This window comes from Punica granatum, chromosome 4, assembly GCF_007655135.1.
Source record: "Punica granatum isolate Tunisia-2019 chromosome 4, ASM765513v2, whole genome shotgun sequence".
Classification (NCBI taxonomy): domain Eukaryota; kingdom Viridiplantae; phylum Streptophyta; class Magnoliopsida; order Myrtales; family Lythraceae; genus Punica; species Punica granatum.
In genome coordinates this window covers 11,231,548-11,253,938 of record NC_045130.1, presented here as the reverse complement: position 1 = coordinate 11,253,938, position 22,391 = coordinate 11,231,548, and the positions used below count along the sequence as shown (strand labels likewise).

The window sequence follows — 22,391 nt, the reverse complement described above, 5'->3', positions numbered from 1 at the left end:
ATTTTCAATTACAAAACCTTCCGAAATTATAAAAAAAAAAAATCAAACTATTTTTTATAGATTCCTTGTGCTACATTATAAATAACACAATACCAACTGCACAACCTAAGACGTTCAGCCAACTTAAGAGTTTTAGATAGTTGAGTTCAGCCAACTTAAGAGTTTTTAAGTGGCCGAATTTCTTGACCACGACTAAGGTATTCTTTGAATTTAGCACTGAAAAAATTTCTTGCCGAGTTTCATTTTTTATTGTTCTTTCTTTTTTTCTTTTTGGTTGCTTTTGCTTGATCTGATGAGATTAGTGATGTGAGTTGAAACTTTTTTTATTTCAAATCTTTTTTATTTAATTCTTAATTGTAATGCTTAACTATAGGTTTGCATGTCCTAATTTGCATCTTTGACTTCTCAATATGTTTTTCACTTTCTTAAAAAATATTGTTATTTATGTACTGATTTGTTATTTTTATTTTTCAAGATCTTTTATAATTTATCAAGAGAGCCGGTACCTGAAAAAGATTCATGGAAAATAAATGTCAAAGTGATCAAATTATGGGACGTTGTCACAAAGAGCAACGATTTAATTAGCATGGAAATGACCCATAATTAAGATCTAAAGGAATGTGAGGAGAATGGAGGAAAAAGTTTTACGTTCTTTCCTTTTTGGGGACTCATTTTCTTGCAACCCTGATTCCGGGTATGAGAAAGAATATAAATAATTCGAAGTCATATAAAAAGAATCATATCACCTATCATTTTTTTTTTGTTAATAAACCACATAAAAGAGTAATAGTCATTTGATTTATAAATTTTTCTATTTCCCCTTATTTGCTTTGGTAAATTTTTTTCCTGCCTTCCCTTTCTTTTTCCTTATTGAGCATAACAAAACGAGATAGAAACTTTTTCCTCTTCCTTTCCCTTTAATGACTGTATTCGAACAAAGTTTCTCAGACGGTTACCCCAAAAATAAAAAAAATAAAAAAAATTTCGACACACTTCTTTGCTATCAAGGGCAAGAGAGAAACTTACGTATCATCTGGAGATACAGTTACTGTCCCAGAGTGTGTTTACCTCATTCAATGAGACCGTAGATATCCTATCCTGTATTTACCTCATTCAACGAGGTAGCAACCACCACAAGTAGGAAGGGGTAAATCAAGGTCGAAACCATGCATATGGAGGACAGTGACCGCTTTAATTGAAGTTCAAAGCCGACCCAGCAGTCTCACAGTGGTCGCAAGCCTTAGTAGCAGTCCAGTGAGCAAACGAGCAACCACCATCAGAGAGGAGTCACCTATTTAGTAGTTCAAATTTTTGTGTTCTAATACTTTTTATCACATCGTAACATCACATATTTACATCGGGTTTTGTGTTCAAATTTTTAACTGTCTAATACGAGGTAGGAGATGCAGCTAGGTCTCATAACAACCACGGGGCACCCAAGCCCGGTCACCCTTTAATTGGAGAGGGGTCAAGGCCTTGTAAGCATATCTGCTATAAGCGGATTGGCCTATGAATCAACATAAACTGACTAGGAACACCCCATGAGAAAATACCAATATGAGCAAATAAACATTGTCCTAATAATGACAACTAATGATAATGTACATACTAAATAAATGGCACAGCACAATATATATTCAGGGTTCCAATTACAATTTCTCACTCTCTTGAGATGTTCGACGCCTATGTTAGAATTTTTGACTCCCCAAAAGTTCCTAGGTTTAAAAGCGAGAGTTATGTAGTGAATAAGATGTCATCTCAATGAGAATTTTCAGATATCCAAGCGGACACAACAGTCTCATCCACTGGTTTCGGGCCCCCGCAGGATCTGGCAACAGACTCGAAAAGCTTCTCAATCTCAGGGGCACATCTTATGAAGGATCGGTTCCAGAAGTTGTACCTTGGATTCTGCAGAGACATATCATTCAGTTATGATTCCAACATTCAAGTAAACCTCCACATATAATCCATCTAAACAGCAAAATTCAATGTCTACATACCTTGATGAGTTCAATGAAAGTGATGAGTAGACCCCACGGGTGAGGGCGGTTTACGATGAGGCGTTCGAACAACACTCTAGTTATCTGCTCCTGGATTATTTCCTGCACAATCCGAAATTAGCTCTTTTATCAAGCGAGCGACTTTTCAATTTGAAAATCGAATATCGGAAATCCAAATATAAAGTCCCCTTCCTCTCACAAACCAATCTGGAGTCATCTCAGACTCAGATTGACCAAAACATCAAATCAAGAGAACATAAACAGCTGCCCACCTGATTTGATTCAGCAAACAAGTAAAGGAGGACAAATGAGAAGTAATGGGTGTGAGTATTCGGGTAGCGAAGTTGATTGGCCACGGCATTCAAAAAGAGATAACGGCCTTCAGTGTCGAGCTCCACAATCAGTGTCTGGAAAATGTCCAAAGCCGCACTTATCAAAAAGACAGCTAATGATGCAGGGTTGACTGGTGTCTGTGCATGTGCCGTCCTTGCCTGCAGTTGCTGTATTGCCTATAACACGAGAGAAAAGGATTGAAACAATCAAATGCACATTCTTGTTTGGAGCCGAAAGTCCTTCAAGCACTCCAGAGAAACTCCCATTAAAACTTTCTACCCCTCAATAACATCCAGTAAGAGGCAAAACCTTGCACAGCTCCTACCACAGAACTGTCCTTGTGAAATAGGATAGGACAGAATTCTAGTAGGTATCCATGTCTCACAATCAAAGCCTCTGAATTACTGCTATAAGCAGAAGAGGCATTTCTTTCCGTGGAAGGATGATATCATCCTCCAAAACGGAGGAGATATGTAACATTTTTCCTTTCCAAAAACAAAGACCAAAAAGAAAATTACCTGCATCCCAACATAAAGCACGAGGGAGTTGATCAATGGCACATCATATCTGGTCCCAGAGATTGCAGCCTCACTTGGTGGAAGTAGTAATCTCTGCTTCAGTTCAGACAAGAACGAAGATACTTGTTGCCTTGTCTGCACCCAATTTGGAAAAAAAATTTGTCACGAATAAGCTACATGTAGGGGAGGAAAATAAAGGAGGCCACACTTGAATATTGTGAAGAGAACAGAGTATGCGTCCTTAGGCTTTCCCCAGAACAAGAAACAAGACGAATTCAGCATTAGATGGAAAGTACCTTGAGATACTCATCCACATCAGCCTTCATTTGTTTAGCTTTAAGAGCAGCATCAACTTCGGAGAGAATGCGAGGGGACTGACTGATCTCCGCAAGCAAGTCAATCTGCAAATAAATGATCCATTTAGGAACAGACTCATGATTTAACAACGTGAAGACCAAGGGTTTTCTAAGGTCAAACCTTTAAGTTTGGCGTAGATGGATCTGGCAGCCTCATATTACGAGGAAATGCACTGAGGATAATATTTCGCATTTGAATGCAGCTTGGGGGAATCACATCACAAAAGGTAAAGTGGTAATCACAAAGGAACTCAGGGAAATCATGAAGTAGCACCAGCAGAACGCGAAGTGTTCCTTTATACAGAAAATGAACCTGCATAAACAAAGCAAATAAAATAAGGATACTTGTTTTCCAATCAAATGGGCCGTAAATTCAGGAGCACCTAGGGGCCATATAGGTCCAATCTAACTTATGTGATGGCCCGTCTTTCTAGGATCGGATTATCAATGAAATGTAAAGTAAAAACAGAAAGCAACGAACCGGAACTCCAAGTTCAGCATTCCTCAGGAATGGCTCCATGAACTGGAACAAGTCCACCAGCAAGCGTTGAAAGTAAGGCCATCCTTTCTGAGAGTTCCCTGTGAGAATTTTTGGCATGAAACTCCTGTGGCTTACCAGCTCAAGCCATGCAAAGCTGGAATGTAAAATTTAAAAACGAGTCAACTTGCAAGCATTAGTTTGATGAAACTGAAGATCGAACCTCCAACAACACACAGAAAAGGAAAAAACTTGCAGCAGCAGAGAAAATTCCCAAGGTAGGAATGCAGTTCGCACAAGCACCATTGATGCCATTAAATCCTGCCACTTCCATATTCTAATGCAATTTTCATGTAGACCTTCACAACCTTGTACATAATCTTTTCGCTCTAGTCATATATTTAACAAATATCACATCATCAATGTACAGGATATGTTATACAAGTTTCACTGACTCCCTCAAGCACAAGAAGAAACAACTCTAGTTATGATGGGTATGTTAACACAAATTTCACTAGCGTCCTCAAGAAGAAAAAAAAGACTTCAGCTTTCCAAGCCAGAGGAAAATTGTTAAAAACTGTTGAAGCTGACCTGAACGATGGAACTTTCAGAGGCTGCAAAGCATGGAATGCATTGGAGAATGTCACCAGAATCTGCATCATATTAGGTCAATGTTTAGTTACCCCACAAACAGCCCGTAGCATGAGCAAGGGTTCAACGTAATGACTACCTGAAAACTTGCACCATCAACGGCAGGGTCTGAGGAATTAAGATCCAAAAGCCAATTAATGAATAATCTGAAATAGGGCCTCGGATTAAAAGATGCCTTCTTATCTTCTGCATCTTTCTGGATATATCTGATTGTAACTGCCATTATCTGCCAAAGATCACACATTATATCCCACACTAATGTAATTACTTTAAGCATAAGATTACATATTTGAGTCACTACTCACCCGTTGCAAAACCAAAAGCTTACTGGATCCCTGCTCCACAGGACCGTACTGGAAGACAATCAAACAATACAAGTCAAGAGCATTTCCAAATAAAATCACCAGGAGAAGTATCACCTTCAACATCGAGAGGATAAGTTCAGATAAGAAGTATCACCTTCAAAATTGAGAAAAGAAGCTTCGCATAGGTGTCAATGGCAAGAAAGGATAAGCTCTGTGGTTGTTGAGACGATTGCGCTGAGCCAGAATTGATACCTTCAGAAGAGAGGCAATGAGCAACTGCAAATTCCTGAAATCAAGTAGACACAAACAACTGGTCACAAGTAGGCTTCTAAACAAAGAAGTATCTTCTCTTCACTAAAAAAAAAAGAGGATATAACATATCCACTTTCAAAAATAAATTTCTAATGATAGCCCTTGGATGTCTCTTACCGTGAGGCAGCGGAAAAACCGATCTGTCATATCATCGCCTTTGAGAAATCCACCTTGATGCAACTTTAAGATGAAATGTGAACAAGCAACATCATTTGCACCAGGGAGCTCACATATCCCATACCATTCCATAAGCAGCGATGAAACCTAAATATTCCAAAAGTATGAATGGACATACTAGTAAGTAAATATACAGCTTTACCGCAAGCAGAAAGAGATGGATAAGTTCTAACAGTGGTGGACATCTCTGCCTGTTCTCACTTGTCCTTTGTATTATTGACTAATGAACGTTAAAAAAAAATATGGAATTAATAAAAATGATGCTACTTTATAATTGCCCAGAGGTTACTGGCTTATTTGATTTAGTAAGAACTACTGCAAAAACTAGGGAAACTTACTTAACACTAAGATTAACAAATGTAAGAAACAGATACACACAAGCAAGACCATATGGAATTTCCCTCTTCTACCCTACAACGCTATATTCTCCCAGTGTGGTTCATCAATCCACAAAGTCAAGTTTAACAAAGAACAAATAGAGCATATGCCCACTGATTAAGGGCCAGTTTTACCTGATCACGAAAGCCAGCAGGATCCGGCTCCACAACCTCGACGTTATTGTACTCTTCTCTGCCTGAGCTGATTGGGCCAGGAGCCTAGAGAACAGAAAATTAAAGTGATGAACAGAAACAGTAATATCACACGAAATAAGACCTCAGAGATCATTGTATTCGCAGGAACCTTTCTGTCCTTAGATTGCTTGCCCTTATCCTCCTTTCCTGCTGAAATGCCACCAAGAACGGCTGTATTAGCTCCAGGATTCCTCAAGATCTCAACAAGTTGCTGCAAAGAATCAGGGGATCCAGGCTTTGTGGCAAGCTGTGCGAAAATAAGAGAGATCGTAAGCATCATATCACTATACACTGTAGCATTAAAAGAAAAAGATCTTAAGAAAAAAAGTAAAACAAACCTTTGCTAATGCTTCAACAAGACTGTGGAGCTCAGAAACAACACTAGATTCTTCAAGAACAAGAGTTTGAAGCAGGGAAATAGCAAACTCAGTAGCAGCCTCTGCAAATATTAATATCTGTGATCAGAATCCAACCGTTTAACATTAACAAAATTAGAAAAGATCTCTTTGCTACATACTGTTCCTTCCTCCATCTATCAGTTTTGCCATATGAAGATTGTACTCAGCAAGGTTTAGCAACTCGCTTCGAATGAGACCCACTGTGATGTCTTTATTGAACTTCCGTTCCTCATCCGAGTATATAACCTATAAAAATCTCAGATAGGCATTAATGACATCAACATAAAACAAAAGATAAAATCCTAATTCAACATAATAAGAACACACGATCAATGGAAAGCTACACATCCAGCATACTCTTGGAAGATAATAGTATCTATTGGGATTTGCACGGATTGTGCAACAACCAACTGGGACCATTCAGTAATAAGAAAGGTGATTTGCTAACTTAATTTGCAGCATTGGAATCAATTAAATGGTTAATAGTATCATATTCTCCGCCTACTAGCAGTAAATAAACCTTCAACAATAGCCGCCACCCCCCTCAGCATGAAAGCCCGACAAATTTATCTACTTGAGCTTGCATAATTTGCACTTTCTCATATCAAATAACCCATAACTAGTTTTACTCATGCTTATTCTATAAATACCACAGAATTGCAGTGATGCAGAACATATACTTATCTGGGGATCAGATGAAGCCCATCTATAAACAATAGGAAACTTCTAATAACTCAGAAATGCAAAAGGGCCATCTCATATTATGTATATTAACCCCACAGGTAGAAACTCGTGGCATACCCAGCTGGTAAGCTCCTTGACAACAAGCTTGCAAACATCCCGAATTGCTGCCAGAATAGCAAGATGAGCACCAACGTGATAACTGTTGGCTGCATTCTCATACAAGCCTTTGAACACCTGCATTGAGATATAGAAAGGAAGGAACTCACTCAACCTAGTGTCTCGAAAAATTGCTATACAGCCAAAACAAACCTCAAAAGGAATTCTCAATTAAACTAAAATTACAAAGACAATGTTAGTATAATTGTAGCAACAACCTTCTGAGCAACGGCCAAGGCAGCCTCGTCTCTACTTCTGCATCGTAATATTATTTCAGGAACCTCAGCAATAATTCTCTGAAAAAGAAAATAAGTTCCATTAGCAGATGTAGATTAAATAAATAAAACAACTAAAAGAGAAATAAGCATAAAAACAAGTAAATGCAGTAAACGGCACGACAATGCAAGTGATTGACAAAAGTAGAAGTCCACGCTACTACATAAATGCACAGAAGGCACAGAAAACCTATGGTGATCAAGTAGTAAAAACATGATAGGTGACAGAATAATTATAATAATGCTAAAATAACATGTACTAAATGGAAAAGGCTCATCAGCTGTACATATGACATTTCAACTCTCAGTAACTTCATAATAAGGAACTTTAAGGAAGAGAAATATACCTGGACCTCTGCATCTCTAGCATCACTTGTCATCAAATCCTCCAACTGAAAATAACAGAATCACTTTAGTAGTTGAAACAACCATATGGTATTGATATTGGCATAAGAATAGGATACCAAGAATATATCCGAGCTCAGGAAAGGGGAAAAAATACAGTTTTTTAAAAACATATTATTAGCATAAACAATTTTTTAAAAAATTAAAATTTTAAACAAGGAAAATACTTAAATAGACATCTAAAATTGCATTTACCATGTCAGAGTAAAGAGAGGATAATTTAGGAAATCAATAGACAGAGAAGCAGAGACTAAAGGAGTTATTTATTTCCTTAGGTGTACCAGCATATTGAATGCCATATAAATATAAATATAGGTAATTGGGTAAATGCCATAAAAATTTCTCCCCAGTAAAGTTTCGTTCTTAAAGCAACTTGAAAATGAAAGCTTAATAAATCACATTTATCCCTTCACATCTCTCAGGTGAAACGGCCACATATTTAAATAATAAAAAAAGAAGAAGAAGACTAAACTGCCATATATGTCTTAATCATAAGCAAAAGAAAACGTAGAAAAATAAACGACCTTCTGTGCAACAATTTGGTACTTGTCCAATGCATCTCTTGGCTGTAATGAAGGTTCTGAAATGCTATTTCCAAGGCGTTCAGAGGCTGCAGGTGATGGCAGAGCCTGTAGTGGATTGAATTCCTATCAACAATCCAGAGAACGTTTAGCAAAAAGAAGATGCAAGACAATAGCATAAGAGATCACCATCATATAATCAAACCTTTACAACGCTGGCAGTTTCCAGAGAATTCAGTTCTGATGACGAAGCAGACAAAGGCAATGAAGCAGTAGTTGAACTTTTCTCAGATACATGCTGGTGGATAACACCATCAATTGCTCCGATATGTGTTGAGGAAGTACTAAGGAACCAGATTAAGCCCATCAATTTGATAAACTCAGATATTGTCACTTAAGAAAAACACAGATTAACACAAGGCAAACCTGAAGTAAGGAGCTGCAGTATTGTCTATTCCCTCAGAGGGAATATCCAGTTGTCGAGGCACTGCATCGATGGCAGAAGTTGAAGAGGAAGGCACATAACCAGACAATGGTCCGGATGCCAAATCATAAGCACTGGAAGGAACAGAGCCAGATGAAGCAGAATGGCCTGATGGTAATGAATGTGAGGTCTGGCTAGAGTGATTTTGCCATGGAAGCCGAACAAAGTCCTGAAACATATAAATTATAAGAAAAGAATTTGATGTAATATCAAAGCTTGAACAACAGGCCCCCCCAAAAAGAAAAAGAAAAAGAAAAGAGAGAAAGCCCACAACACAAACCCCAACCACCAAAGTAAGAACATAAAAACTAACTCTGATTGTAGACAGATGGATACCTCATAAACTCGCTGTTGAGAGAGCGTTAGATGTCCAGGCTTGGGGCGAAGAGCCTCCGGGAGGACACCTATTGAACCTTGAGCAAAAACACTCGCATCATAGAATGCTGGAGGCACACCCTCCCTGTGCTTCCTTCTCAAAGAGAGTTGCTGACCTATTTCCCCATCTATGGTTTGGATTGCCTGTAACATAAAAGACATAATATGCGCAAACCTCAAATCAGCATGGCTCAAAGCTCAAAGCCTACTACCAAGAATCCCATTAAAGAAAAGCAATGAGAAAACAAAACAGTAACCAGATTTTGCAGTATAATAAGAAGAATGTTTTGATAGTGTAAGTTCATTTATATCAGGCAAAGTGCGCAATATCTCTACTAAAAGTTCTTAAACACATGAATAGCTCCATGCAATAAATGTTTTTTAAAAAAAAGGGAATTATTATACTCCATATCTAAGACAGTCTTAACCAAATCTTACAATTGATGCAAACAAATTTCAGAAGTAAGAGACAGAAAGAATGAGTATATAAAGGTCAAATTACAAAAAAGACTCGCAAAACCTAATTTATCAACAATAGACAAGAAAAGCAGAGAGAATCGAAACCCAAAACAAATTACCTTATTATGCATAAGATGTTCCTCAAAAAGGTTATCTATTTCATAAAATAATTATACGCAATAACTGAATTCCGATGTCCAACAACTCACGAGGATTATTATAAAGCTGCAAATTTATGTACATCACATGGGAAGAAAACAGGGAATTATATCCATCAAAGCAAGCGGCAATAACCTTTCAGAGAGAGAGAGATAGAGTCATGATAGTCCAATTATAAGACAAACTACTGGGGTAATTTTGCAGAGCGATAGGCCAGTCAACAAACTGCAACAGAGGACATTGTTGATATGGTCTTTAAAGCTAACGATACTGCATAATTCTTCCTACAAAGATAGATGCAGAGCTGGTGCAATTACCATATGAAGAAGAAAAGGGTAGAAAAATCATGTCTCGGTGTCTAACCTTATCTGTGGCAGCTTGTTCAATTACCGCACAACCAAGATCAAGGTTATCATTAGTAACCAGTTGTACAGCTTGTTCAAGAAGTTCACCAGAGATATTCAACCCCTGGAGTGAGTTCCTGAGTTGACTAGATATTGAAGCACGCAATGGTTCCTGATCATCATATTTCTGATGAGACACTGTTTTGCAGAAAACCTTTCTGATCCCTAACCACATAATAGAGCCAAGTTGTTACTTGTTTCTTCAAAAAAAAAATGACTGTACCTTGCATGTCACATGAGCTAGGCTCCCAGCCAGGCTAGCAACCATCAAGTGTGCTGCATTATAAATACGTGTCTCATCTGACTCCAGAGCATAATCCTATTATCAAGTGTCACAGAAGATTGCCAAAATTAGCACATAGAAGAATCATCTCAAGAAAGGTCACTGCAGCTCCAGGCACCTCAGGTAGACACAAAGCAACTATTACCACAAACACAAGTCAAAGCAATCTACATCACATTTCACACAAAAAAGAGGCAACAAACCAAGACAACCACTTAACAAAAGACAATAATTATGGAGAGTAGACCATCCTTGATATAACGAACCTCAGAAGCTGGTAAGGACAAGGCATATAAGGTTGTTTAACCAAAATGATCGCCAAGCTGATGCATTCTCAAGTCTCAAGATTTGGCATTGGGAAAACAAAATGTATCGAAAAAGATAAGGTATAATATATCTGGCTGAAAGGGAAATGAAATAGCGAAACCATCTAGATAACAGCTCAGAAGACCCAAAATTTCAACTTTTCATATTTATGTATGATAATAACATTATAGCACGATTATCCATCAGAAAAATCCAAATGCAGCTCCGCTGCGCTGCTGTACAGCCAAAAAAATTGTCATACAAATAAAGAATACCTTCAAAACAACCTCCTTTGTCGTTTGAGTTGCTATGGTGACGCTACGTTGAACTATGGCAGGCACAATCTCTTTGATGGCCCTATCCATAGCAATTGGAACCACTCTGCAGGGAACAACGAAGTGAACAACAAATTCCAAACATGCCAGCAAATACACAGAGAATACTGAAAGGATTTGAACAACAAACAACCTCTGAAAATGCATATGCAGACCCAACGTGCTCAGCTTCTGGTTAATTACAACATGGGTATTCAGTGCTGGTGTAGGCGGCAGCTGCAAATGACACAACTTAACTATCAGCAGCGGAGTTATTCAGATCCAATCATGTGATGCCTGAGGGAGGAAAGATGCTATCACCTGACTAACAGAGAAGGATGACTGGGATTGAGCAGCTTGCAGAAGTCCTTGAGCAGACGGGAGTTGATCAGACAGACCTAGAGCAGCCAACTTTTCATCCTCCATCAGCGAACCAGATGAAAGATGAAGAGGAGCCGCATACTACATTCAGAATAAGAGAAGGTTCAGAATTAATACAAATTTACACCAAGGACAAGCACTATACCTAAACACACACCTGAGACAACAAATGAGCATGGCCAGCAGAGTCTGAAGGACTAGCAACTTTGAGTGGCAAATCAACTTGATTTATTGGAGGTATTATCCCAGACTTTACATCAGCAACCATTTGTGGTTGGGAGGCTCCAACATCTTTATTTGAAAAATCAGGATTTCCTTCAACTTCTCTCACCCGATCTTTCAGAAGGGAAGTAGGGTTTATATCCTTCATGTCCACCCCTAGGTTTTTCAAGAGGACCTATATAATTCCACATGGGCAGGGTTACAGACAGACCAACCGGCACTCCAATATCAAATGTCAAGGTGTCGGTGCACAAGCTCATCTACATACCTCAATGTCAAACTTTAAGTTCATTTTCAAGTTGGGCATCAAATAGATCTCAGCCAGTAACCCAAGAATTCCCATGGTCCAAGGATTAGGAGGTTGGTATGCAAGACTATTTTGGCATGGTTCCAGAATCTGCAAGAGAAGATAGAAATTTTTCAGCAGCACTTCAAAGATTTTATCCAGTGTATAGTTCAATTGTCAAATTCTATTACCTTGGAGGTAAATGGGATAACTGCGATCATCTTTCCCTTCTCATATGCCTGCCACAATACAGATACAAACAAGTATTTAAATACCAACATCTCAGGAGCATCATATTCTCATTACAAGTCATAATAATAACACATGGACACATTTACCACGTGGATAAAAGAAGAAAGCACATACTTATAGGTCCAAGTTTCAGCAGAAAGAGGAGCATGACAAGTAGCCATCATAGCACTACCTTTTCTCACTTTTCAGGAGGCAACTTTTTTTTTTTTAATAGATATTCAGGACGTAACTCTACTTTTCAGTTTCCAAAATTTTCCCTCAATTGCAAAAAGGCCCTATGCATAATTCAACAATCTGCACCAATTTACAATTTACCTCTCAATAGGAAAATTCGTCTTCTCTCTCCACTCTCTACAAACCTAATTTCTCTCAACAAAAGTGGAAAGAAGCCAGAAACCATAACCATAAATAAGTTCACCAGCTCCAGTAACCTAACTGCCCCTTGACATCGACCTTCTTTTAGTTAGTAGAAGGTCGAGGGCAGGGACGAGGGAATTAGGTTTTACGAGGAATGGCTCTAATTCTCTGCTTCTTGCTCCTCCTATTTCTTATTTTCTTCATAATGCAAGGGGGAATTGATTTGAGGAGGCGCAAGCTAATCCTAGCTGTCGTGATTGCAGCCTCAGCTATGCTATGGCACTGTTAGGCTCCCTCACTCCAGATATGGTCTTCTTATGGGATATTAGAACGATTTTCAAAATTTACAGAAATTTTGGGTCGAGTAGAAAATTTTGAGAAACTTTTGGAATGGAAATTGGCTACGCAACCAGATAGCCCCATTTGTCTCGAGCAAAACTCAACAGTTGCACAGAAAAAAATGTGTACCATGAATAAAACACAATGCGAACATCATGAACTTTCAGGCATGCCAATAAAATCTCAGAAGTTGCCCCCAAGGGCTAATTACCTCTATAATCAGTGATTTTGGATCTATTTCACGTGCTCTTAGAACCTGATTCCTCCCAATGGTTAACTTTCCAAGCCAGCTTCCCAAATTCTTCAACAACGATCGCTCTTCTGAACTTGATTTAATTAGCTCAGATCCCAAAAGAACCTTTAAAAGAAAATTCACAAAGTGCCATCACTTACTATTAGTAAAATTTATTGTTGAGGTATAAAACATGTGGGAGATCAAAGAACATGCAAATGATAACAAACCTTGCAGTTCTCATATGTTGCTTGGACAACCTCTTTATTCAAGGCTTTTGAATTAACTTTGTCAAGGAACTTCAAATAAAGGTCATGAAAATTGGGCTCAATGCTTGCTCTGCCAATAAGATAGGAGCGATGTAAGGCATCATACGAAACATTAAACAGTATTTTAGCTGCTGAAATCACAACATTATATTGTGACAATAGAATGTACGAAATACTACATTACAAATTAAAAGGAAACAGTCAACAAGGTGAGCCAAGGCAAAAATTATTTGCAACTACACTAGGCGTCAAGAAGCTACAAAGCAAAAACCCTAGCACTGGTCCCAATTTCTCACCTTTTCATGACCATATATTGTGCAAACCAAGGGTAATACTGCTCTTTCAAGATTTCAGTGAATTCTTTTGCTTTAGCTTCTACATTGGCAACTGAGATATTGTTGATGATGAATGATATTTTATCCTGGACTTCTGATCCTGGAGCCTGCAATGATAACAAAAATTAAAAAACACATCCTGGTCATAATAAAGGAGAAACCAACAAGTATACTCCCAATGAGGGCAAGAAAAGCTAAAAACAATGAAATAATGCAACATTAAAGAGTTAAATATGTATGGTCAGCCAGTTGCATCCTAATGAAAGGCAAACAGGGGTAATTTTGTGGTAAAGTACCAAGAAAAGGAACTAGAGGACCAAGTGAATTGGAGTCAAGTGGTCACCACCAAAGCACAAATAATTCTTCACAGAATCATGTAATATGAGTCATACCAAGTGCAAACAAATGAATGAGTACCTCTATGGGAGTATCTCGTTTCTCAGCAGCAGCAATGAGTGTTTCTATGTTCAAAGCAGAGCCAAACCCTGCAAAACAAAATGATTGTTAACTAACGTATTTGACCAGAAATAAGTTAGCCACTGGACATTGGACGTCAAAATTGATGTTTCCAGAAAGTTACTCGCAGAAGTGGCTCCTCTGGAAGGCCGTACGAATCCAGGAGATGAGGACAATGGTGCAGCACTAACAGCAATCTGCATCTTAAATTCATTCAACAGGTCAAAAAATAAAATAAAGATTTAAGGAACAAATTTGATGCTTCCACAAACCCGCACAATGTTGAAAAAAGAGTACCTTCTGATTGCTCGTAGATTCGCCTACTGCACCAGATGATTTACCAACAGCAGCCATAATAGGTTTCAAGTCATTTGATGAGGCTGCAGGAGGTTTTTGCCTTTCCTCAAGAGAGGTCTCTTGTCTTTGCTGAAGCTGAAACTGTGATGCAAGTTGCTGTGTGGCTATAGAGCTGGTACCACTATTTAACTGTAATATAAATCCACATTTCAACCATAAATTGCAGTATGTATATTCATAAATGAATTTGATTTTAACAAAATTTCCAAGTAATATTTCTCTAGAACTTTAAACAAAAAATATGCCAAGAAAATTCCTGAGCTGGATATAGATATGGTTTGAGTAGAACAAGGTTATCTGGGTTAATATTTTTAAAGTGTCAACAAATGCTCCTGAGATACTACAAAAGAAATCCCCCTGATATTTAATCTGAGAGAAGAAAACATCAGCCTTCCTTGGGTATCAGCGTATTATCATCTTCATAAATTTCTATGGCAAAATAACTTGTTATAAAAATAACATAGACAGAGTGATGGTTCATTCCAACCTCCACATTTCCAAAGCTGGCCTGAGTTGGACCTTGATGAATGCTTGTGATATTTTGGCTTCCATCCAACTCCAAATGACTTGAGGATATCCTCGCCAGTGTCCGCTCAATGAAAGCAACAATATCAGGATGCGTACCGCGCATATGCGAGATTTGTAAGATATGGTTGCAATATTGCGGCCATTCAATTAATCGATCCACAAACTGCTCTAAGGCCTTAGTTCCAAACACGAACATCTGCATTCAACAAGGATATAATATCAGCATATGCCAATAGAGACAACTAATGGAAGCCCTTTTATTTTTTTGAGTGTGTGTAAGAGGAACCTTCGAATCTGCAGGTTTGCGTAGTGCATCCAGAACGTAACGAAGCGCAATCCCCAGCATAAGATGAGTAACAAGCTGGTGCTTGATGACCGAGCCTGAATAGAATCAGATATATAATCAGTAAACTATAAATGCAGAAAGAAACCAGCCTTACTTCTTTATTTTTTTTTGCGCCATAATATAACATGGGGAAAGGCTTGTCCAAGGGTAACGCTATGTAGAAGACTCCAAATGAGGGTACTCCCCACATAACTTTTCAGAGAAACAGTTTCCCTGATTTTGAGTAAATCCATATAAATCAAAACATTTTCTGAGTCATTTGAGTTCAATAACTGAAACAAATGTCTAGGGCGAATCCACAGCATGGTCAACAACCTAGAATTCCTAATGACACTGGCCAGATTAAAAGAAGACAATTTAAAGAGAGAGAGAGAGAGACGTATTCCTAATGCATAGTTATCATAACGACTTGCTCCTCATTTCCCCACTTGTATTGTTCAATTGCATATTCCAGCTGAAGCAAACTTGCTTAACCACTAGATGCAACCTTTTCCAGAAGGGCTAACCACCCACATGCTTCTCTAAATTTAAATGCATTATTGAATCTTACTCTACAACCTCTATCAGCCTTAAGAATTGACATCCAGATAACAGGAGTCATCAGGTATGGATTCAAATTTTCAAACACATAGAGGCTCCCTAACCAAGCGGAGTAACCAACCACTTCACTTTTCGTTCCCACAAGTACATCACCAGTCAGCCCCCTCTTTTCCATACAGTGATACTCAGACTAATGAGTAATTCAATCCCATACATTAAAGTAGAATGTCCAAGAGACATTGTAATTCTCAGAGCCAGAGGTAGGGTACGAAAAAGAAAAGAACTTGGGTGGAAAAACACAGAAGTTACCACAGAAAGAGGCTAGATTATGTAAGTTTTTTTCAACCAAATGCAAACCACAAGACTGCACAAACAATGAGTACCCGGCTAGTGAAATGCAGATAACATGAAGGCAATCATAATCCATCGAAGATGTATGCAGTACAAAACAGTACATCAATGGCAAAGGTTACTGCCATGTTACTAACCAAAGAGCACTGCAGCTATTCTAAGCTGCCTTTCAGGATACTTGGGAAAGAATTTATACTCTTCGAATAGATTCCCAATCATGCAATCGCAAATTAACTGTTCCCTGCAGTTGTCACAACCCACAATGAAAGTCAGATAAGTAACACACCAAATGACAGGCTAAGTTATAAGGTGAAACAGATGTACTATTATCCACCAATTTCACTTCCTCTTCAAAAACACAACATTTTGGTGCATATTGCTGAGACATCAAGTGAACCAGCTTGTTTGTAAAGAAAATTTTGTTTCAGAAACACGGGTAAAATTAGAGCGTCACAAAAATATGCAAGGTTTGAAACCATGAGAAAGATAAGGAATATACACCTAACGATTTCACGTACTTCCATACTAACACCTCTTCCAACAGTGATACCTTCAATAGCTTCAATACATTTTTCCTTGCTACATGTGTAGACTCCACAAATGGGCTCTAATGTGGAAAAAGAACCAGAAATACTTGTTTGGAAACTGAATTTAGACGGCACTTCAATTATATATTTATGGCATACAGTTACCAGGCCTTTAGGAACATGAGGCTCCCATCATCAGATTTTTATCTTTCTATACGAGGAATTAGTAGAGAAGAACCAAAGTTGTGAAACCAATCCTTTATCAATGCAGAGTATTACTTCTTTCCTTATCCCCCTAGTTTGACTTGGAAGGTGATACATACTTCTCACTATTTTAATTTGGACTCGGACACTTAAGCAGCCACCGACAATATGATTTCTGACACTCTCTACTGTATCCTTGTGGACACCATTCAAATAACTAATATAAAGTATCTAATAACAAGATCCAGACTTATCCCTTGCAAAAGTATATTTAAACTTGCTAGGGGGAATAAAAAATCATGCTTACAAAAAGCTGAAAAAGAGAAATTTATGTATTTACTCACCTTCTCACAGAAGATTCCTTGAATCGTGTAAGCGTTTGTACCATGGAATCAACAGTCAATTGCCCAGAAAACATTTGCTGGAAATAAGAGTTTGCCTCAGACTCTATGTCCTCTCCATATCCCTCTGTGGTTGAAGAATCATTGGCCCCACCATTCTGTAACCTTGTATTTGAGCGTGTAAGAGTTACACACACCCTTTCCAACTCCTCAATCTGTTGACGGGATGCGAATATGCTTGATTGAGCCCTGAGAACCTGAGAGAAAAGGAGAACAAATTGGCAACCCAAGCACTATACAAGTCAATTATTTCTAATTTGACAGAAGCAAACCTTGACAAACACAGATGCTGCTTCCACGTAAAGACTCAAAATGCCCACAGAATGATCAAATCCTCTAGCAGATGGCTCACCAAATTCAATTTGCTTTAGAAATTCAAGGCACTCCTGAATCATCACAAAAACTCTATCAGATTATGCTCAACACTCTGAATGGTTCTGCTTTATCTAAACAAATGATAGAATTGAAAATATCATGCGGCACCCGAGATTTCTCTCATAAATATACATTTCAAACGACAAAGAAAAGCAGAAAACAATTTAATAGAAAATTTACCTGGAAAAAAGCGTGCTTATACACATTCAAATTAGTATTCAACCAATTCTCAAGATCTATAAGCTCTTTTCTTGAAGCAAGGGCAGCCAATCTAATACCAACAAAAGAAGGAATCATCTCCAAAACTGGTGATAATATCTGCAAAATTAAATGCAAAGACATCAAGATTTATTGACTGGAAACAGAAACAGAAACATAATTTCCAAATTTTCTCATAGTAAAGGATAAATCAGAAAAAACTAACAAGTCATCTTAAGAAAGGACCAATAACTAATCCAATCAATGAAACAGAAAACCTTCTCCTTTGACACTTAAGCCGTTGTACTCTAGACAAGTATAGATAATCTAGGAGATTATTGTCCACTTTAACAGTACTTTACCTTAAGCTCTTGACAGATGTCCAATATTCTTGTCATGCAGTCCGGATCTAGGCTTACAGCATCTGCATATCCCCTCAATACAAAAATTGGGTTCACATGCCACAGGTAAAGGATCATGCCAAGGCCCGCAACATTTTTCATTATCATGGGAAAAACAGTGAATGACACCTCCAACTGAATTAGGTTATACGCAGTCTGCAAACAGAAGATGTAGATGTTATCGGGACAGAAATATTATAGTGGGAGAATTGTTGCATAGCTTTCTCGAGACAAACTGAGAAAGAACATTACATTGACATGTGCCATGCCAAGAAGCAACACTTCCGGACAGTACTTTAGAGGATATTGGAGGATCGACCGAACAGAATTGGCATGCCCCCTCTCCGCAAGTTGACAAAGAACAGTCAAAAGATCAATGCATAACCATGCATGATTTGCATGTCCAAGCTGGAGTTTATGGCCTTGAACTGCATCTGCATAAGCCTGCCCGAGTACGTCATTATTACCACAAACTATTGAAATCTGTATTATTTAAAACACAGGTACCAAATAAGTTCCACATTAAAACATACCAGTTGCCTCGAAGAATGAACAAAAGTGAATACTTCTGGAGGGGCTGACACAGCATACTTGATAAATGACAACTGGCCTTCGCTATTTTCCCACACAGACCCACAAATAGCTTCAAGGGGAAAAGGCTCCTGCATAGCACAGTTGAGTACCATAGCACAATAGTTGTACTGAAACTATAACAAATTACCAGCTTTCAACATATCAAGTACCTGACAGGCACAGCGATAAACTGACATAAGAAAAGACAGTGCTTCCTCATTAGGCAAGAAGAAACCATCATGATCCAGATTTTCAACTACTGATATCCAGTTAGTTCCAGGGGCCTGTCAACAGGGATAATATGATAGCGTCAAAAATCAGCACGTACACTGATTATAAGCTATATACTGAATTACAGTTGAAAAGCAGAGCAATTCACAGTTGACAAGGAGACCAAATACTCACAAGCTGCTTAATAGAATCCACAAGAATTTGAACATTCCAGGAGCTTGGCAATGGAAAATCAGACCATGCACTGCCACCAAGGGCCATAGAAAAGGTTGAAGCAGTAGTCTGACTGTCCTCAAGACCCACATGAGCACGGGCAATTGTGCCAAGTAATCTCGCAATAGTGACCTCATTGAGCGGTGAAAATCGAGATAAAATCTCTTTGCATTGCAAATCATTGACAGTGCATCCATAACCTAATTCCTTTATTACATCTCCCATGCTAATTTCCTTCTCCATTTCTTCCAACATAGCATCAAACTCATCGTATTTACCATCAAATAATTCATCCAAGTTCCTGTACAAAGAAATGCATGAAGCAGGGCCAGAGTAGGTCAACTTTACCGCATGGTGACAATAACATACAATCCAGTAAAAGATCCAAGGGAACATTTCTAACCTAAATGTATCAGTCTCACGCAATTCATCTGAGAGGAAAGGAGCTATAATGAATAAAGGATCATCTTTAGGTTGCACTAGAGACAGCATCTGCATGAAGGAATCTACGTGCTTGCGTAGGTCTTCTGATCTGTGGAGGAACATAAGAATACTCTGAACCTGCTCAACAGATTTCAGAGCAGTAGCATTTGCAGACAGTTCTTCAATCTGGGCCATGCAGAAATTCTTACCTGAAAAACCAGAGTCAATTATCTCTCAATATATTCTCAATGAACTTTACATAAGCAAATAGGAGCCATAGGTCTCTTTAAATAACAAGAATTATAACTAAAGATAACTATGGGAGTCAATTAAAATTACCGCATTTTCTTGTGTCAAGATTCTCAGAGTCTGACAAAGCAAGACCAATGCTAACTTTTTCGCTTAGGGATAAGTGCAACACACTAGAAAGATTCTCCAAATAACCTTCATTGATAATCCCACCATTCACTGACAGACACAGAACTGTGCTAAAGTTTGGCTTATCCAGGAGATGCTTGAAAATTGCCACCAGAACAGCTTGCAGATGCATGTTCAAGTCTTCCTTGTGAAGATTCAGGTACTCCCAGCAGCTTTGGAGTAGCAGAACACTTCCCTCAACTCCATATTCAGCAAACTGCAAAATCAGCCACGTAAATAATTATGCAATATAACAGAAAAGGCATGTTTAACAGCAATCTTTATAAAGATTTTAGCTTTTCTTTAATTTTTTTTGGAGGAGGCCAATGACAGGATGCGTGGGACTTAAACCTCATATTCAGCGAAGATAAAACAAAAATACCACTTCTTGAGTATGTACTTTATCATTGAAGACAAAAATTTCAATTTAACCCCCTTCCCCCACCCCCCAAAACCCCACCAAAAAAAAAAAACAAAGAGAGAGAGAGAGCCCAACCACTCCCAAACATTCAACGATTTCTTTCGGATCATCCATTCAATCTAAATACTAAAACACTCCTTTCTCTTACAAAGGACACACACAGAGGAGCTTGGAAAATCTTCCTCATTTGCATTACCAGCTCATCAATAGTTAAACATGGACGAGAGAAGTTTAATTTAAGGTAGTCAATTTAATCGCAAACCCAATGGGAATTTAAAGATGATAGAAACCTATCTAAAGTTTCGTGAACAATCTGCTATCGCATCTATAATTAAGAGATCCAATTCCTCTAAGATGCTTCAAATGATACAATGAAGCACATCATAGGTGACTCAAGCAACAACCCCTAAGCAATCCAAAAGTTCAGGACCAAATAGTAGAAATTCGTACTGGGATACATTATCCATTGATGATGGTTCATACATAATGGCCAAATATTTAAATATAAATGATATAAAGCAAAAGCCTATATCAATGTCACTGCTTCTTTGTTGACTGAAATCCACTTCTCAAAACCACACTATTCATAGATCCTAAATAAAGGAGGAATGCAAACTAGTCATTCATAAATTAAGACTCGTTAAAATATTCCTTCAGCATAATAATTTCCAAATAAATTATTGCCACCCACTATCTTTGGACTAGAACATGGCAATCAAATATAGTAGGAGACTCGAGCAGTGGCAGCACAGTAACCCAGAAGTTGAGGACCAAATACTAGGCCTGTACAGAGATTGATTGATAATAGATCATATGATTTATTATTGAAAATGCAAAAACATAAAATAAGGACAAAGGCCTACAAGAATGAGACTGCTTCTATATTGACCGATAGAGACTTCCCTAAGGGACACTATTCGTTTCAAGTGTAGTTGACTTTTTTTTCTCATTAAGTGGCTTTTTCTCATCCCCAAAGAAGCTTCACAATTAAGTAATCCCTCACGTTGCATCCTCAGGTCGTCTCCAAGGCCATTCTATCAGTAGGACACATTATTAATCAGCAGTGGGTAACGAAGTAACCACAGACGTAATCATCAACAGACAGCTTCCACAAGTATAATGTAAGGAAGGTGAACACAGAAAACAGGAATTGGTTGTCAGTCAGCATATATGCATAAAAGATTGAAATAGGAAGCCAAAGACGCATCTTTTCATCGCCTAAGAACCAAAATCTCCACCCATCGTGAGGGACACTACAGCAACTATATCACGCAAGTAGAATAGAGCAGACGAAGTGCAAGAGACACCGGCTAGAGCAACAGCAGCTAGGGTTTCGGACCAAAACAGAGAACATAACCAAATTTCAAATAGTAAAGTGGCGAAACCGAACAGACAAATGATCGATAGACTACGTACAGTGCAATCTTGAATGGATTAATTTAGAGAAAGATGTAGAAAGAGAAGGAGAGAGCCATTGCCTGGCAGAGCTCCCGAAGGACGACGTCGAGGCTAGACTCGTCCACCGATTCGAGCCGGAAACGAATATGATCGGAGACGGTATCGGAGAACTTCAGCATCGTCACCGACTAAGCAAGCTCTCGCTAGGGTTTTCTGAAAAGACTGGTCGCCAAGGGGTTCGTCTGATCTGACTGATAGAGAGAGAGAGTCGCTGTGCGGTTTGATATGGGGGAGACGAGACGGAGAACGCTGTTGAGAGGAGATTACACAAGATCACAGTAATTTTATTTTTTCTGATATGCCCCTATATTTTGATTCTCCTCGAAATTGCCCCCACATAATTTCAGCTTGGCGGCAATGCACTTCTATGAAT

General features: G+C 38.4%; 1 protein-coding gene across 3 annotated transcripts; it reads right to left on the bottom strand.

Moving 5' to 3' along the window:
* Window positions 1-1,558: 1,558 nt before the first annotated feature.
* LOC116202829 (CCR4-NOT transcription complex subunit 1) lies at window positions 1,559-22,261 on the bottom strand. 3 transcript variants are annotated; one of them, XM_031534452.1, is made up of 51 exons: window positions 22,039-22,261; window positions 20,062-20,356; window positions 19,703-19,931; window positions 19,261-19,600; window positions 19,026-19,139; window positions 18,816-18,944; window positions 18,535-18,726; window positions 18,244-18,438; window positions 17,864-18,001; window positions 17,581-17,694; window positions 17,252-17,505; window positions 16,314-16,417; window positions 15,226-15,320; window positions 14,899-15,135; window positions 14,352-14,540; window positions 14,179-14,257; window positions 14,016-14,083; window positions 13,560-13,705; window positions 13,225-13,333; window positions 12,974-13,120; window positions 12,006-12,053; window positions 11,797-11,925; window positions 11,464-11,703; window positions 11,247-11,387; window positions 11,080-11,162; window positions 10,887-10,992; window positions 10,246-10,341; window positions 9,982-10,134; window positions 8,962-9,144; window positions 8,568-8,794; window positions 8,347-8,485; window positions 8,145-8,267; window positions 7,563-7,607; window positions 7,159-7,236; window positions 6,902-7,018; window positions 6,220-6,346; window positions 6,041-6,141; window positions 5,812-5,949; window positions 5,643-5,726; window positions 5,071-5,217; window positions 4,796-4,927; window positions 4,642-4,689; window positions 4,416-4,562; window positions 4,277-4,338; window positions 3,689-3,842; window positions 3,329-3,520; window positions 3,148-3,252; window positions 2,852-2,986; window positions 2,273-2,509; window positions 2,001-2,102; window positions 1,559-1,908 (listed from the first exon to the last, which is right to left on the bottom strand). In XM_031534452.1, exons 1-51 carry the CDS (start codon window positions 22,135-22,137, stop codon window positions 1,759-1,761), a joined length of 7,242 nt encoding a protein of 2,413 aa, XP_031390312.1. In that variant the 5' UTR covers window positions 22,138-22,261; the 3' UTR covers window positions 1,559-1,758. The 3 variants fall into 3 exon arrangements, with proteins under 3 accessions (XP_031390312.1, XP_031390314.1, XP_031390313.1); XM_031534454.1 differs by having other exon boundaries at window positions 8,145-8,249; XM_031534453.1 differs by having other exon boundaries at window positions 14,179-14,251.
* Between the last annotated feature and the right edge of the window lie 130 nt (window positions 22,262-22,391).